Genomic DNA, 13,559 nt, shown 5'->3' with positions numbered 1-13,559 from the left:
GTTAAGATAAAGATAAGAAGGGATGTAGGGATGTAGGGAACTGTACGATTAATTTTTTTTTTAAAGGCTGTTGGGCCAACGTCTACACCCATTTATAATTGCAATTTGGGGGCCAAAATGCAAAATTTTCCCACCCCTAAATTTAACCATAAATATTATTTCAGTTCAAAACTTCTCTACACTCAATCTACTATTTGCTATTATTTAATATTTAGTTTACGCTTTACATTACACATTTATATTCAATAAATTTATTTCAATGATGTAGTCTTCAAATCATAATGTCGGTGTCGTGGTAAATTTCTCTACACTCAATCTATTACCAGTCAAGGTCGCTTAGATTTTTTTTTTTGAATATTATGCAAACTTTCTTAAAAAGAATGTTGACGATCAAAGATGTCGACCATGCATTATCTTCAAGAACTATTCAATTTGTACACTAATGAACAGAGTGGAACAAGTAATCAGGAAGAGCCGAAAGAAAAAAAGCCAAATAGGAGCAATCAGCTTCTTTCAAAATTTGAAACGACAAAATTTGAAAGAAAAATAAGTTACAACAATAAAGTCCAATGACATACATATCTATGTAAGTCAATATTTTCAGACTCTAGGAAATTTCGATTTTATAGAATGGTTGAAAACAAATTCGCAACTTTATCCAGTATTAGGGACAATTGTAAGAAATGTCCTAGCAGTTAAATGTTCAAACGTTGCTTCCGAATCAACATTTTCAACGTGTGTCATAATCAATGGCGAACAAATAATTAATTTAAAGCAACAGTGATAGGACCACCAGAGTGATAAACGAATTTTCAAGCTCAAATTTCAAGGAAGATCCAGAGTTTTTCAAATATATTTTAGTAAATTGTAATGAATTTTAAATGTTTAATATATATATATATCAATATTTTATTTATATTTGTCATTTTGTACGATTTATTTTCTCAATTTTTCTTCAAAACATGAAAAAAATCGAATATTCAATATTAGCTTTGTGTTGGGGTGATAATTTTTTACCACCCTAGTACGACCAGCTCTGTCTCAAATTTTCATTATTTCGTCTCGTGCTAGGGCTGTCGAAAATTACCCCTCTAGCACGAGATGTTCAGTTTTCATGAATTGAATCTCACTAATATAAGCTGGGGTGGTAAAAAAGTAGCGTCCTATCGCGGAACCGGTCCATCTACTACCGGTCCAGGTAGTGGAGGTAATAGATCAAATTGATTTTAAGGTTACTACCTTGGAACTGAAGTCGGATCCGACACCGACGGATCCAGAACCAATAATCAGTTAAGAATGACTAGTCTACACTGGATTATCAAACCAAAGATCCTCGATAGAAAATAAATAGGTGAAATCGTGAAAAAAAAATATTAAGTATACCATCACACATCTTACACAATTATATATCTCTGTTTAAAATTTATTGTTAATTTTTAGGGAAACTAGATTTTTTTATCCACTAACTTGTTCAATTTTGGGTTTTGGTCAATTAAGTTTTTAAATTTTGGTTTGAATACTGACTTTTAATTTTTGGATATTTTGATTCAATTGCTGAAGTGACACCGGAAAATGCTGACGTGACACCGAAAAATGATAACGTCACTTTAAAAAAAAAAGTTGAATTGTCAGGATATCATGTCAACATTTGTGCCAAAATAGTCGAAATTAAAAACCAATGTATCAAAACCAAAATTTTGAAAAGTTAATGAATTAAAACAAAAAAATGGACAAGCTAATTGACTTAAAAAGCCATTTTCCCTAATTTTTATATTCTATACCTATACTATTATTAATATTGTAGTAGTTTTCTTGTCAGACAGTCTTACAGATCTTTAACGTGAGACAGGTTAATCATGCCCATATTTACAATAATAATTATTACTTTTGACATAAAAAAATAATATTTTTTCATAGATGATCCAAATATGTATGTCTTATAAAATTGACTCGTGAGACCGTCTCACAAAAATTTTGTGTTAATATTGAGGTATGAATAGTAAGTCATGTCATGCCAATTTTTCTCCCAAATACTTTATCCATAACTACCATTATTTTTTTAAAATCAAACAAAGAGTAATAAATTAATGATTAAAAAAACACAACATTAAATAAAAATGACTCTAATATTATTATATCTCATATAAAAATTTATCATGTACAAATATAAAATTATATTTTAAATAAAAAAATCAAGTTACGTGCACATATTGTATGCATATATTTACTGGTTTATTATCAAGCCTTACGCCCCTAGACCGACAGCATAACCAAGCAAGTTACTAAATTGTGACATTATCCATAGTTTAATAGAAACAAATTAATTATAAAAAATATCGTATAAACGCATAAAACATACATTTGGACACTAGTATATATATCGATACCATCTACACTATATCTATTCTATTCTATTCTATTTTATTAAAGTTGAGGACATGATAGAAACCGGCAATGACACCAAATATGTATATCCATTTTTGCCCCTCTATTATAGACAAATTCACCAAAATTATTTTTTATCAAAATTGCAGTGTAATCTCTCACTATTTCTTATAATTACATTTTGATTTTCATGTAAATATAAATAAAATGAATTATAAAAAATATTGTATAAAATGGTAACGCGTGCATCGGTATACTAATTATTAAATTAGACAAAAACTTGTGTGAGACGGTATCACATGTCGTATTTTGTGAGACGAATATCTTATTTGGGTAATCCATGAAAAAGTATTACTTTTTATGCTAAAAGTATTACTTTTTATTGTTAATATCGGTAGGGTTGATCCGTCTCACAGATAAAGATTCGTGAAACCGTCTCACAAGATACCTACTCATTAAATTAAGGGTTTTGAAGTAACAAACTTTGGTGTCTTGATTTTTTTTTATAAACAAAAAATATCCCTTATAAAATTACGAAAAACGTTATATTTTTATTTAATATATATTTTTTAACAAATATGTGTCTTATCTAATAATATCATATCCTAATAAATTATATGTTTATCTTCATCTATATTTTTAAATTTTAAAACAGTCATATCAACATAAAAAAAATAGAAATAATTATCAAATTTTTATTTCAAAATTTTAAATTTTATTATAATATATAAATTTTTTACATTAAAATTATTTAAAAATGAAAAATTTAATGAATAGAGGATCATGTTTAAAAAAACCGACACGTGTCCGTTTGTATAGAATCACAGCGGAGTTTTGATACCTGGGTTCTCCGGTTACCGGTCAAGAAAACTGAAAAAGGCCGTGAAAAGTAGCGAAAAAATTGTTTTTTCCCACACAAAGTGCGAAAAGTCCCTCTCGTTTTCAAAATTTAACGCGCATCCTATCTAGGGTTCCAAATTTTAACGTGTCTGAATTCTCGTGCTCTCTCCATCTCCTGTAAGTTCCTCCCTTGCTAGATAAGTTTTTAAATTCGTGTTTTTTTACACGTGTTTTATGCTTGAATTGTTGTTTTTTTGAAGTAGTTTTGTTCAAGTTGGAATTCAACTGCTTCGTTTTGGGGGGGTTCTAGTTTATGCCCTTAATTGGCTGTTTTGTGTCAAGTTGCGAAATTGACAGGAAACTCGAGTTTTTTGGATGCAATGAGGGTGGGTTTGTGGCCACAAGACCCCAGTTCTTGAGCTGAATCGTTAATTTGGTTGTTGTTAAGTGAAGTATAAGCATGATTGATATAGTGAGAGAAATAATTGATTGTGGGGACGATACTGTTTTTAAGAGTAGGGTAATGGTGCCAAAGATTGTTTCTGAGAAAGCAAATGGCGTTGCTACCATGGATGTTGAAACTGGCTCATCGGTTTTGGTAGATGATAGTATGATTACTTACAAGAGGCGAAAGCATACCGACATTCATGAGGGTGGGAAGATTTGGAGTGATTCTACTAGTCACTACATCCATAAGGTGTGAATATTTCTCTTTATTTGAGTTTTACAGTCCTCTGAATTTTGTTATTTATGTAGCGTTTTCTGCCTGTACTAGAAGTTAAATTTTGAAAGACACTTCTTGTGGTCGTATTTTTTGCTCTTACCTTTCAGCTGTTTATTTAAGAATTATTTTCAGCGATTTTTTGCACTGAATAACGCCAGCAATAATGTGTGATGCATGAGTAATTTATGGTTTGGACGATTCTTTTGAAAAGGCCGGGTACACTACATTAATTAAATTTTTTATTATCTCTTTTCCACATTTCCATTTGTTTCATACACCACCATATTTGGATTCAATAGCTTCAACTTAGATAGAAAAGTTGCTTAAAAATGAAAATTGCTTGTGCCAATTACTGGGATGTTTCCATCTTTTAATGCCAGGAAGATTTTCTTTCAATGCTGTCATCTCAAAATGTTTGTGTAATTGTGTCTGGCTGTCACAATTTTGTTTAGAGAATTGGAAAAATTCTACGAAGATTTCAGCATTAATGTCAGTGCAAGAAAGATGGCTGGGTGAATTTTTGTCTAATTTACTCCCTATTATTCTACGAAGATTTCAGTATTAATGTCAGTGCAAGAAAGATGGCTGGGTGAATTTTTGTCTGATTTACTCCCCATTTTAGTTTTTGTTTCTTGAGAGTTGAGACAATAACTATGTGAGCATTTTCATACAGTGAAGAGAGATGTGATAAATTATCATACATGTATTATTTCAGGAGATCTTCTAATATTAAATAAATTTGAATAATTCTTTTCATGGTTTATGCTGTTGCTCTCCTGCTGTAATTCTTGAATGCAAACCAACCTTTAGAGATTGAAGTGTATTTGGGAATTTTAACCTTATGATCTGGTGAAAGAAAGTTGGCTGAAATACATGTTCTAATGTATGAAATCCCTACTAACTTAAAGCACCCAAGAAAGTAGTGATGTTTGCTGTGTTGCACTACCCTTTAGTCTAATTTTTGTTACTAGTAAATGGTGAGTTAACTATTGGTTTAGTTTGAAAACACATTATAATTTCACCTTTTCGCGGGCAATACATCGTTCCTTACGCAGGTTAATTTTTTTTTCTAAAAATTGGTAATGGACTAATGGTGAGTAAATTTTATGCTCGAGTTTGCATGTGGCAAGTTCCTCAACTTCTTTTGTTAAGCAGACATCATTTGGCAACCCATAATGTCACGTGTAGCTTGTCACATGCTCAGGATATGTATCTGGATATGGTGGTTAACTGCAAAGTAGTCCAGATCGGACAGCTATTTTTATTTTTGTGCTTGGGGGTTTTCCTTCTGCTTCTGCCATTTTTATTATCATAAGCCTGTAATTTGTCATATGTATGAATTGCAACTGGTAATTGATTGTCTTTTTATTGAAGATGCTTAAATATATTCTCAAGAAGCTGTATATGATGTAGATGCTGAAAACTTGAATTCTTTTTAGCTCCTTCAAAATTAAACATGTTTTTGCACTCATGATAAAAAAAAGTTGCAAGGGATATACTTTTGTGATTTCATGTTGGAAGACATATAAACTGGTCAAATGTCTTTGTTTAATTGTTTTTCGACATGATATTGATTAATTATCGTCATAAGCCCGTAATTTGTCATGTGTGTAAAGTGCAACTGGTAATTGATTGCCGTTTTATTGAAGATTCTATATCTTTATGAGTAAACAGCTTGAAATGACAAATTACTTGGAAATGAGCATTTCTTCTTGATGTCTTTCCATCTATTCTCTCCCTATCTACTTGATTTTTTCCCTTTCTGTACCTTGTACAATTTTTCTATTTGCATGCGTTTTTCTTGAATTCATGTGACAGCCACATGCTAGACTTCTAGAATAAACATACAAGGCTTGAAGTACAGAAAATGTCATGGTTCTTTATCTTTGGGCTCAATTGTGAGCGAACAATGCTCATTCAACAGTTAACTACATACTTAGGGTTGTAATTCAATTATGTCTTGAACTATAGTTCGTTCCATGTTGAATGTGGGTTACTCCATGAGGCATCAATTTTGTTTAGTTTGACATATTCATTTTTTGTGAGAATGTGATGTTACAAATTTTTTTTTGATGCTTCTGCATGTTTTTGGTTTTCTGAGAATTTTTTGCCCTTTTGTGCGAATATTCTTATTTTTGATCTATCTGCTGTGTTTATTCTGAGTGTTCTTCATTTGATTTTTGCAGTCAATGAATCATATATTAGATCAAATTGGCTGTTTTCAGAAGCATTCATGTGAAAATGCTTCCAATAATTGCTCACTCAAGCACCCAAGAGATATTATTCTACAGCAAATATATCAGTCATTAGAGGGTGAAGATGGTTTGAGAAGTTGCATCCACGACGCTATCTTGTTTAATCCAGGAATTGATAGCAGATCTGATGTTAAGGTACTTGCGTGTATTCAGTTTAAGGATATTCAGTTTTTTAGAAACTATTCTTTTAGTTGTATGTAGTTATGTCATATTGATAAAATGCATTTGTGATTTGGAAGAGAATCGTGGATTTGATATTTTCAACTGTTTATGATCTTTTCAAGTTGCATTGCATTCTGGTCACTGAATTGCATACTTCTATACCTCCGGCTTCAAACTGCAGAAATATGCTGGAGATGGAAGCTAGTTCATCCATTATATAATAAAGATCCAAACTAACTATTACGGTTTTCCATGCAGAAATCTGCACTATATTGTGAAAACGGGGAGAAATACACCTTTCAGATTGGTTCAATTTGTGATGGTCTCCACAAGGAATCCCATACAAGTCGAATTATGTCATCCAATGGATCGGCAAATGCATTGAATCATCACTCGGTCACTGAGCTCTGCCGGTCCACAATTTCTGAAATTATCGAGTCAGAAAAGTTTTCACAATTATGCAGTTTACTGCTTGAAAATTTTCAAGGAATGAAGACTGAAAAGTTACTTGATTTGAGTCAGATAAACTCAAGAATGAAGGAGAAAGCATATGAAAGTTCACCTGTATTATTTCATTCGGATATCCAACAGGTTTTCTTCTGAAAGTTAGTGACTATGTAACTGCAATGAATGTTTATATCTTGACTTCTAACACTGAACTCTGCATAAAGAATAGCTGATATTTTACTTGCGCCTAGGATGGCTATCTTTGCTAAACTCTTTCACTCCTTGTGTGCGAGTGTCTGGGAGAAACTGGGTGTATACTTGACTCTTGAGAATATATTTCTACTGACTGTTGCAAACTTTTTTGTTTGATTTTTACAATTTTAGTTGAGAGGGTATCCTAGAGACAGCCACTGACTGTTACAAAATTTTTCGTTTGATTTTTACAATTTTAGTTGAGAAGGTATCCTAGAGATAGGTGTTGAATTTCCCTGACCTTATTGTGGATTTTTTATTTTTTCTTTGTTAATGCCAATACCCATCCAAACTCAGTTCTTGGTGTGGAAGGATGATATCTTTTACTTTGAAAGTTAAGTGTTTTTGCATTTCTTTTATGATGGGTTGTTCCAATGGCGACAAGTAATACTATAATGGCTCTATAGGTAAAGGCTGGTTTCCTATGTTAAAATGGAAGATTTATGAAAGATCAATGTTCAATCAAAACTTATTATTTCTTGGTTCATATGAAAAGTCAACGTGCATTATTTATATATATGGCATGCCCAATTGTGGACTTGATATTACTTAGTCTGACTAATATGCTTTAGTTCTCAGTTACGCGTGCGGACTTCATTTTGTAGGTATGGACAAGGCTTCAAAATGTCGGCACTAATATAGTTGCCCTTGCAAAGTGCCTTTCAGAAAAAACAATGGCATCTTTTCAAGAACGGGTTGGTTGAGTTGGCTTGAATATACTTAGTTTTACGCATGTTTGTCTTTTTCAATCTCTTAATTTTACTTCCCTGCTTCTTTGACGTCCTTTTTTAACTTGTATATTTCATTTTCTCAGGCTGGCAGTTCAGAACCCAACATTTTTGAGGATGGTAGACATGAGGTATTATTCCCTTTTTTTTTCTTCTTTTATTTTTGGATGGTTTTTTCTTTTTTGTTCTATTACCTTTTTCCTCCTAACGTAATTGAAGTTGAGAGAGGAGCACTCTTAATTTACTATCCCTGCATATTTAACATCCTTGGTTTGACTTATAATTTTTCATTTTCTCAGGCTGGGAGTTCAGCACACAACATTTCTGAGGGTGGCAGACCTGAGGTAATTGCTTTTTCTTTTTATTTTTTAACGATTTTTTTTCCTTTTCTTCTAATGCCTTTTTCTTTTCAATAGAACTCAACGTGACAGAGGAACACTCTTCTTTACTGTCTAATCCCACATTAATGTTATTTTATTTCGTTCATATGATTTCTGTTTATATTACCAAACAATAGTAAATTACAAAATATGATGGTTGTGGTGATTGGTACTTTTCCATCATAAAAGTTGAATATTCTGTATTCCAGTATATATTCTAGAGCATTTCATTGTGTTAGTCAGTGGCTGGCGATTGTTTGCCTACAAAATTCAGTTTTTTACAACATGGAGAATTTCTCTAATTTTTCATTGGTTCATACTCTTGTATTTTCTTATTGTTTCTACGCTCCCAAGCAGTATGCCCCGATGAAGATTTTTTTGGGTTGTGTTTGCAAAAGGTATTATGAGAAATATACATAGAGTTTTACCTGTATTGCTTGTTTATTTTGATTCTGTAGTTGAAATGACTTGACATCGTGATGGATACTAAATCTTGTTAAAGAAATGGTGTTCAAACTAAAGTTGTGAAATATAACTGGTTAAAAAATTATGGGAAACTGCTATGTTCTTGATGTTTGGATGGTTGCCGAAGTGCATTATGTTCCAATTTTTAATTCTGACAGCACCTTGCTCAAGAATATGATACACACACTAAGCAGTGGCGAACAGTGGCCCATGCTCTTGATGAAGTTCATACCTGCAGGCGCTGTGGGGAGAAGGCCGATGGAAGAAATGGTCTAGTTTGTGATTCATGTGAGGAGATATATCATATCTGCTGTGTTGAGCCTGCTGTTAGAGAAATTCCTGTTAAAAGTTGGTATTGTGCCAACTGTACTTCAAAGGGAATAGAATCTCTACATGACAATTGCGTAGTCTGTGAGAGGCTCAACGCTTCATTTGATGGCAACGAAGACGACGAGTTTCTGTATGAGGAAACACCAGAGGAATTGGAAGAAAGTTCAACTGAAATAGTTGCAAATGAAAGGAGTAAGCGGATTACACAGTGCAAGGTGTGTAGAACTGTGATCAAAAGAGTAGAGGAATACAGGATATGTGGCAATCCCTTCTGTCCTCACAAGTTTTACCACACAAAATGCTTGACAAGCAAGCAGTTGATCTCTTACGGTCACTGCTGGTATTGCCCTTCTTGTCTGTGTAGAACTTGCTTCACTGATCGAGATGATGATAAGATTGTTCTTTGTGATGGGTGTGATCATGCATATCATACGTACTGCATGAACCCACCTCGCTTCGACATACCCAGAGGAAAATGGTTCTGCAGAAAATGCGATGCTGGAATTCAGCGTGTCCGCAAAGCTAAAAAATTACATCAGAACCTGCAAAATAACTTGAAGAAGAGAGCCTTGGATGGAAAAATAAAGGTAGACAAGACTTCCCAGAAATCTGGTGGTGTAGATATGCTTCTAAATGCAGCCAAAACTCTGAATTACGAGGAGAATCTGGGGGCAATGGGGTTGAAAGCTAAATGAGCATATGAAACTAGGGCGTGTTTTTTGGGCTGACGAAGAAGTTTCATAACGTAGTTAAAGTGTACACATGTGTCATACCTGCATCATTTGAGCAACTTTAACATTTTTGCGGATTGGTAGATGGACTGGCTTTGGCTACAAATTCTGGTATAGATTTGATCCTGTTTTTCTCCATGGGCGACGATTACTGGCAAACTGTGTCATAACGAGGTACTGTGAGATTGATTTAGGTGTTGTACTTTGTGGTGCGTGCTCGCTCCTTTTCTGAATATGGTGCAGGGTTTTCAATTTCAGACAAAAACTGATGTTTCTAGTTGTAAAATGACACATTTTCTTGAGCATTCCTTTATTTTGAGGATCATTATCTCCTTTGCATTTGATTGGTAGTTTGATACTCACTTGATTTTTGCAAAAGAAGGGGCGTCAAATGGAAATCTTTCTTCATTGTAAGTTTGCATTTGACAGTAAACCTGCTTCAAAGACAACAAATTTTTTAGCTCGTTTTTATTTAGATGTCACTGAATTCTTCAAGGTTGTATTTGTATTAATTATTGGAGTTTTTGAAAATATGGATTTGAAATCTAAATGTTTGAAAAATTAATGAATTCAGAAAGTTGTATGCCGAAGCACATTGAAGAAAAAAAAATCTAAAATACTTACAAATATTTACCCAAACCTAAGTGATGGAATTGAGTTAGGAGTTTGAATTTTACAGATATTTCAAATCATTCAATCAAATAGGAACTCCAGATAATTGAATTTGTAATCAGCAAATCCCATTGATAATTCAATTTGTATAGTTACAGCTTAATTCGAAAACAGTGAGAGTTCTCAAAAAGAGTAAATCGTGTGAATAACGAATTTTAGATGAGGAAAGGGGAGCGAGAATAACTTGATTGTTTTCCCAATTTAAAAAAGAAAATAAGAAAGAAGAATCCGTTGATTATCATCATGGTTTTCTAACAAAATGTCACTGCAATCTATACTCCTCAAATTCATCTACACCACTCTAAATTGACAACCCCGTTTCAACAACCGGAGTAGTCGAGGAAAAAGATCTTTTAGCCTTGATCTCCAACAAGAAAACGACTTTCGTGCGAACTCAAACCCGTCGAGTGAAGCTGTTTTCTTCTCTTTACTAGATGTAATGCAGTCTTCCTATCATCCTTAGCATCCTCGAAATCAGGCTGCTTAAGAAATGAATGTTACAACACATAAAACAGCATTCAAGTTAACCGTTCCACGTGATTTTTCGAAGGGATCAGTTCTTCATATTCAAAACAGCAAGGATCTTGATGTGCATCAAAGGCCATGGAAAGAAAGCCCAAAAACTTCAGTAAAATCTTCATGTCATACCTTAATAGCTAATGCTTTGTCAAAGCTTTCAATGGCAGAATCGGGCTCCCCAAAGTTTAATTGCGCTCTCCCAACAGTAATCCATGCCTATTCATAATATATAGGATAAACAACTCAGTATATATGATAGATGAATGTACAACACACACAGCAGATATAACATTTCAGCTGATTATCATCCTGGAGGAAGGTCATCGAAGATCCAACTTCGAAACATTAGAAAGCTAGTGAAACTATCAAGTATATATTTGTTAAAATAAACGTGATGGCATGATTGATATTCAACCATTGTGTAGACTAAACAATAATCGTTCAAGAAATGAGTAATTCATCGACAGATATTTTTTCTCAAGCTTGATGGCATATTCCACAGTTGATTACAGTGTGTGCAAGAAGATAGTTTTGAGGTTGGTTGACAAAGAGATTAGTGATGTGTGGTCTGCAATATTTTAATTGAAACCTAAACTTTTGGATGCAATCTTAATAGTGTTTTCCATGCATACAGGAGGATTTAATTTGAGTAGTACGCATTTGAAGGTAAACTGAAGTTGAAATATTATCAATGTGATATGTCCTCAAAGCCAAAATTTTTGTTTTTTACGAAAATCATCGAGAAGAAGGAATACCAATGGAAAGTTCGAAATTTTGTCAGCCCCAACAACTTCAGTAAAAAGAAACAAAAAAAAAGAGGCAGATTCAAATAGTGTACCTCAGCCCATTTTGGTTCCAATTCAGCAGCTCCTGTTATCGGAGGACAAATCACTAGTTAAAAGGCATGGACTTATCTAGATTTATTCCAAGTTGATGTAACCAATTCCAAATCTCATTATAGTTTATCTCAAACAGCAAATGGTGTTTACACGAATTCAACCCCCATTAAATTTGTAACATGACTAGTATTCTTTGCTTCGATAGTGAAGAGTGCCGGGAAAAGATCAAGTATCTACTTGGATTGAGTCTCATATATAGTTTGAGAATGTCTCAATCTCAGATTTGTTGAGAGATTGGGCTTTTGTGTATTGTTAATATGATCAATGTCTTGTTTAGCCTTTTGTCACAAGTGGATCACTGGTTCACTTATTGTAATTAAAAGCTTTTAATTTTTTAATAAAATATCGTTTATTATATATATAAAAAAAGTAGTGCGACTTGCAGGTGAATGAAAATGAGAACGATAGAAGTAGAAGGGAGAAAAAGGTACATACGAGCTGCAGCCTTCAAAGCATTCCACGCATCTCCTAGTTCAAGTAGAACCTGTGCTTTCTGTTCATGTAAAACAGCACGACCCGGCATCAAAGTAATTGCCGTCTCCCACTTAGAAAGAGCTTCGCGATATTTTCCTTCCTGTATAACAACAAAGGGGACAAATTTTGATCCAATGAATAACGTAACAAGTCGATATCTAAATAGGCGAGGAATCGAAACTGTGCTGTGTAAGAATAAAAATGAATAAACACACAATATCTTGTCTATGTCAGACACAGAGATGCAAAATTTCTTCGAAGAGAACTGTTCTAAGTGAGAAACAAGTCCACCAGTCATCATTCAACCACAAGAAATTGCACAGCAGCTTCTACGTAAAGATGTGCAACAGTTCAGCTCGATTGGTTTTGGCTTATGATATGATATGACAGCAAATCAACACTTGAAAGTTGAATCAAAACATTACCCTGTAAGATAATGTACAACAAAGCTTAATAATTTCTAATTATTAGAAATATCAAGCACCTCTTTCAAGTACTTAGACCAAACAATTTCGGTGCCACCGGATATTATTTGACAGGAAAATTTGGTTTCACCCAGCTGGTTACTGACAATTTGCCAAACTAACTGAATATGATTTCCAGGCATCGTAATCAGTTTAACGGAGGCAAAATTTGAAAACATCCGAACTTAAGAATACCGACGAGAACTGTGATAGGTGACAAGAAATCTACAGCTTTTGAATTCTTTTGTAGACAATACTCAAGTTGAAATATATTTTAACATGACAGCAGACTTCAAGCACAAGCCTACTCATTCAATTCAGAATCAAAACAGATCAAATACCCACTTCAAATTCAAATAATTTCTCAGTTCCCACACACACAATCACTCCAACAAACAGAAATCCCCCACACACTGCATCAAACAACAAATCCCAAATCAAAACACAGCACAACAGAGATCGAAACACGCAAAACGCATATGCCCAAAAGCAACCAAAACAAAAAAGATCACCTCAGCAAGCTTATTTCCTTGAGCTTCAAATTCTTGCGCAGTATTCTTCGTTTTTTCACCACCACCATCGTCGTGGTTTCGAGAATCTTCGGGTTCTTCCAGAGGTTCAGCTGCAGCACTCGTATCAGTATCGGAAGTAGCGTAATCAAAGGGAAGATTTGGGTTGAGAATTTTCCGTTTTCTTGCAGAGTTGCTTTGAGTTTTCTTCCATGTCATCTTCATCTTCTTGTGTTTATCTATACTGCTTGAGCATTCCAATTCTCCATTTTCAAATTTTTTGCTTATATTTATATTTTAATATTTAAAATTAAATAAATGGA

The 13,559-nt window shown here is 33.6% G+C and overlaps 2 protein-coding genes across 9 annotated transcripts; one reads left to right on the top strand and one right to left on the bottom strand.

The window, feature by feature from the left end:
- Window positions 1-3,298: 3,298 nt before the first annotated feature.
- LOC140975139 (PHD finger protein EHD3) lies at window positions 3,299-10,232 on the top strand. Of its 7 annotated transcripts, none has more exons than XM_073438687.1 (8): window positions 3,299-3,402; window positions 3,568-3,922; window positions 6,136-6,339; window positions 6,625-6,957; window positions 7,671-7,760; window positions 7,880-7,924; window positions 8,093-8,137; window positions 8,797-10,232. In XM_073438687.1, exons 2-8 carry the CDS (start codon window positions 3,686-3,688, stop codon window positions 9,661-9,663), a joined length of 1,821 nt encoding a protein of 606 aa, XP_073294788.1. In that variant the 5' UTR covers window positions 3,299-3,402; window positions 3,568-3,685; the 3' UTR covers window positions 9,664-10,232. The 7 variants fall into 7 exon arrangements, with proteins under 7 accessions (XP_073294788.1, XP_073294791.1, XP_073294790.1 ...); XM_073438690.1 differs by having other exon boundaries at window positions 3,306-3,402; window positions 3,745-3,922; XM_073438689.1 differs by having other exon boundaries at window positions 3,307-3,402; window positions 3,740-3,922.
- Window positions 10,233-10,513: 281 nt separating this feature from the next.
- LOC140975138 (uncharacterized) lies at window positions 10,514-13,517 on the bottom strand. 2 transcript variants are annotated; one of them, XM_073438681.1, is made up of 5 exons: window positions 13,240-13,517; window positions 12,225-12,363; window positions 11,729-11,760; window positions 11,020-11,106; window positions 10,514-10,853 (listed from the first exon to the last, which is right to left on the bottom strand). In XM_073438681.1, the coding sequence occupies exons 1-5, from the start codon at window positions 13,459-13,461 to the stop codon at window positions 10,725-10,727; spliced, it is 609 nt and encodes a 202-aa protein (XP_073294782.1). In that variant the 5' UTR covers window positions 13,462-13,517; the 3' UTR covers window positions 10,514-10,724. The 2 variants fall into 2 exon arrangements, with proteins under 2 accessions (XP_073294782.1, XP_073294783.1); XM_073438682.1 differs by having other exon boundaries at window positions 10,514-10,850; window positions 13,240-13,514.
- Between the last annotated feature and the right edge of the window lie 42 nt (window positions 13,518-13,559).

The sequence above is a fragment of the Primulina huaijiensis genome, chromosome 4, assembly GCF_012295235.1.
Source record: "Primulina huaijiensis isolate GDHJ02 chromosome 4, ASM1229523v2, whole genome shotgun sequence".
NCBI lineage: Eukaryota > Viridiplantae > Streptophyta > Magnoliopsida > Lamiales > Gesneriaceae > Primulina > Primulina huaijiensis.
Note: the sequence above shows the minus strand (reverse complement) of the source record. Positions and strands in the feature narration are given on the sequence as shown.

Bases quoted from the DNA above. Each gene is read 5' to 3' on its own strand.
- LOC140975138 (XM_073438681.1), bottom strand. From the start codon at position 13,461: ATGAAGATGACATGGAAGAAAACTCAAAGCAACTCTGCAAGAAAACGG. The intron at 12,364-13,239 runs GTGATCTTTTTT...GTTGTTATACAG, and splicing joins AAGGAAATAAGCTTGCTGAG to GAAGGAAAATATCGCGAAGC. The intron at 10,854-11,019 runs GTATGACATGAA...TCATTTCTTAAG, and splicing joins ACAAAGCATTAGCTATTAAG to CAGCCTGATTTCGAGGATGC.
- LOC140975139 (XM_073438687.1), top strand. From the start codon at position 3,686: ATGATTGATATAGTGAGAGAAATAATTGATTGTGGGGACGATACTGTT. The intron at 6,340-6,624 runs GTACTTGCGTGT...TTTTCCATGCAG, and splicing joins ATAGCAGATCTGATGTTAAG to AAATCTGCACTATATTGTGA. The intron at 7,925-8,092 runs GTATTATTCCCT...TCATTTTCTCAG, and splicing joins TTGAGGATGGTAGACATGAG to GCTGGGAGTTCAGCACACAA.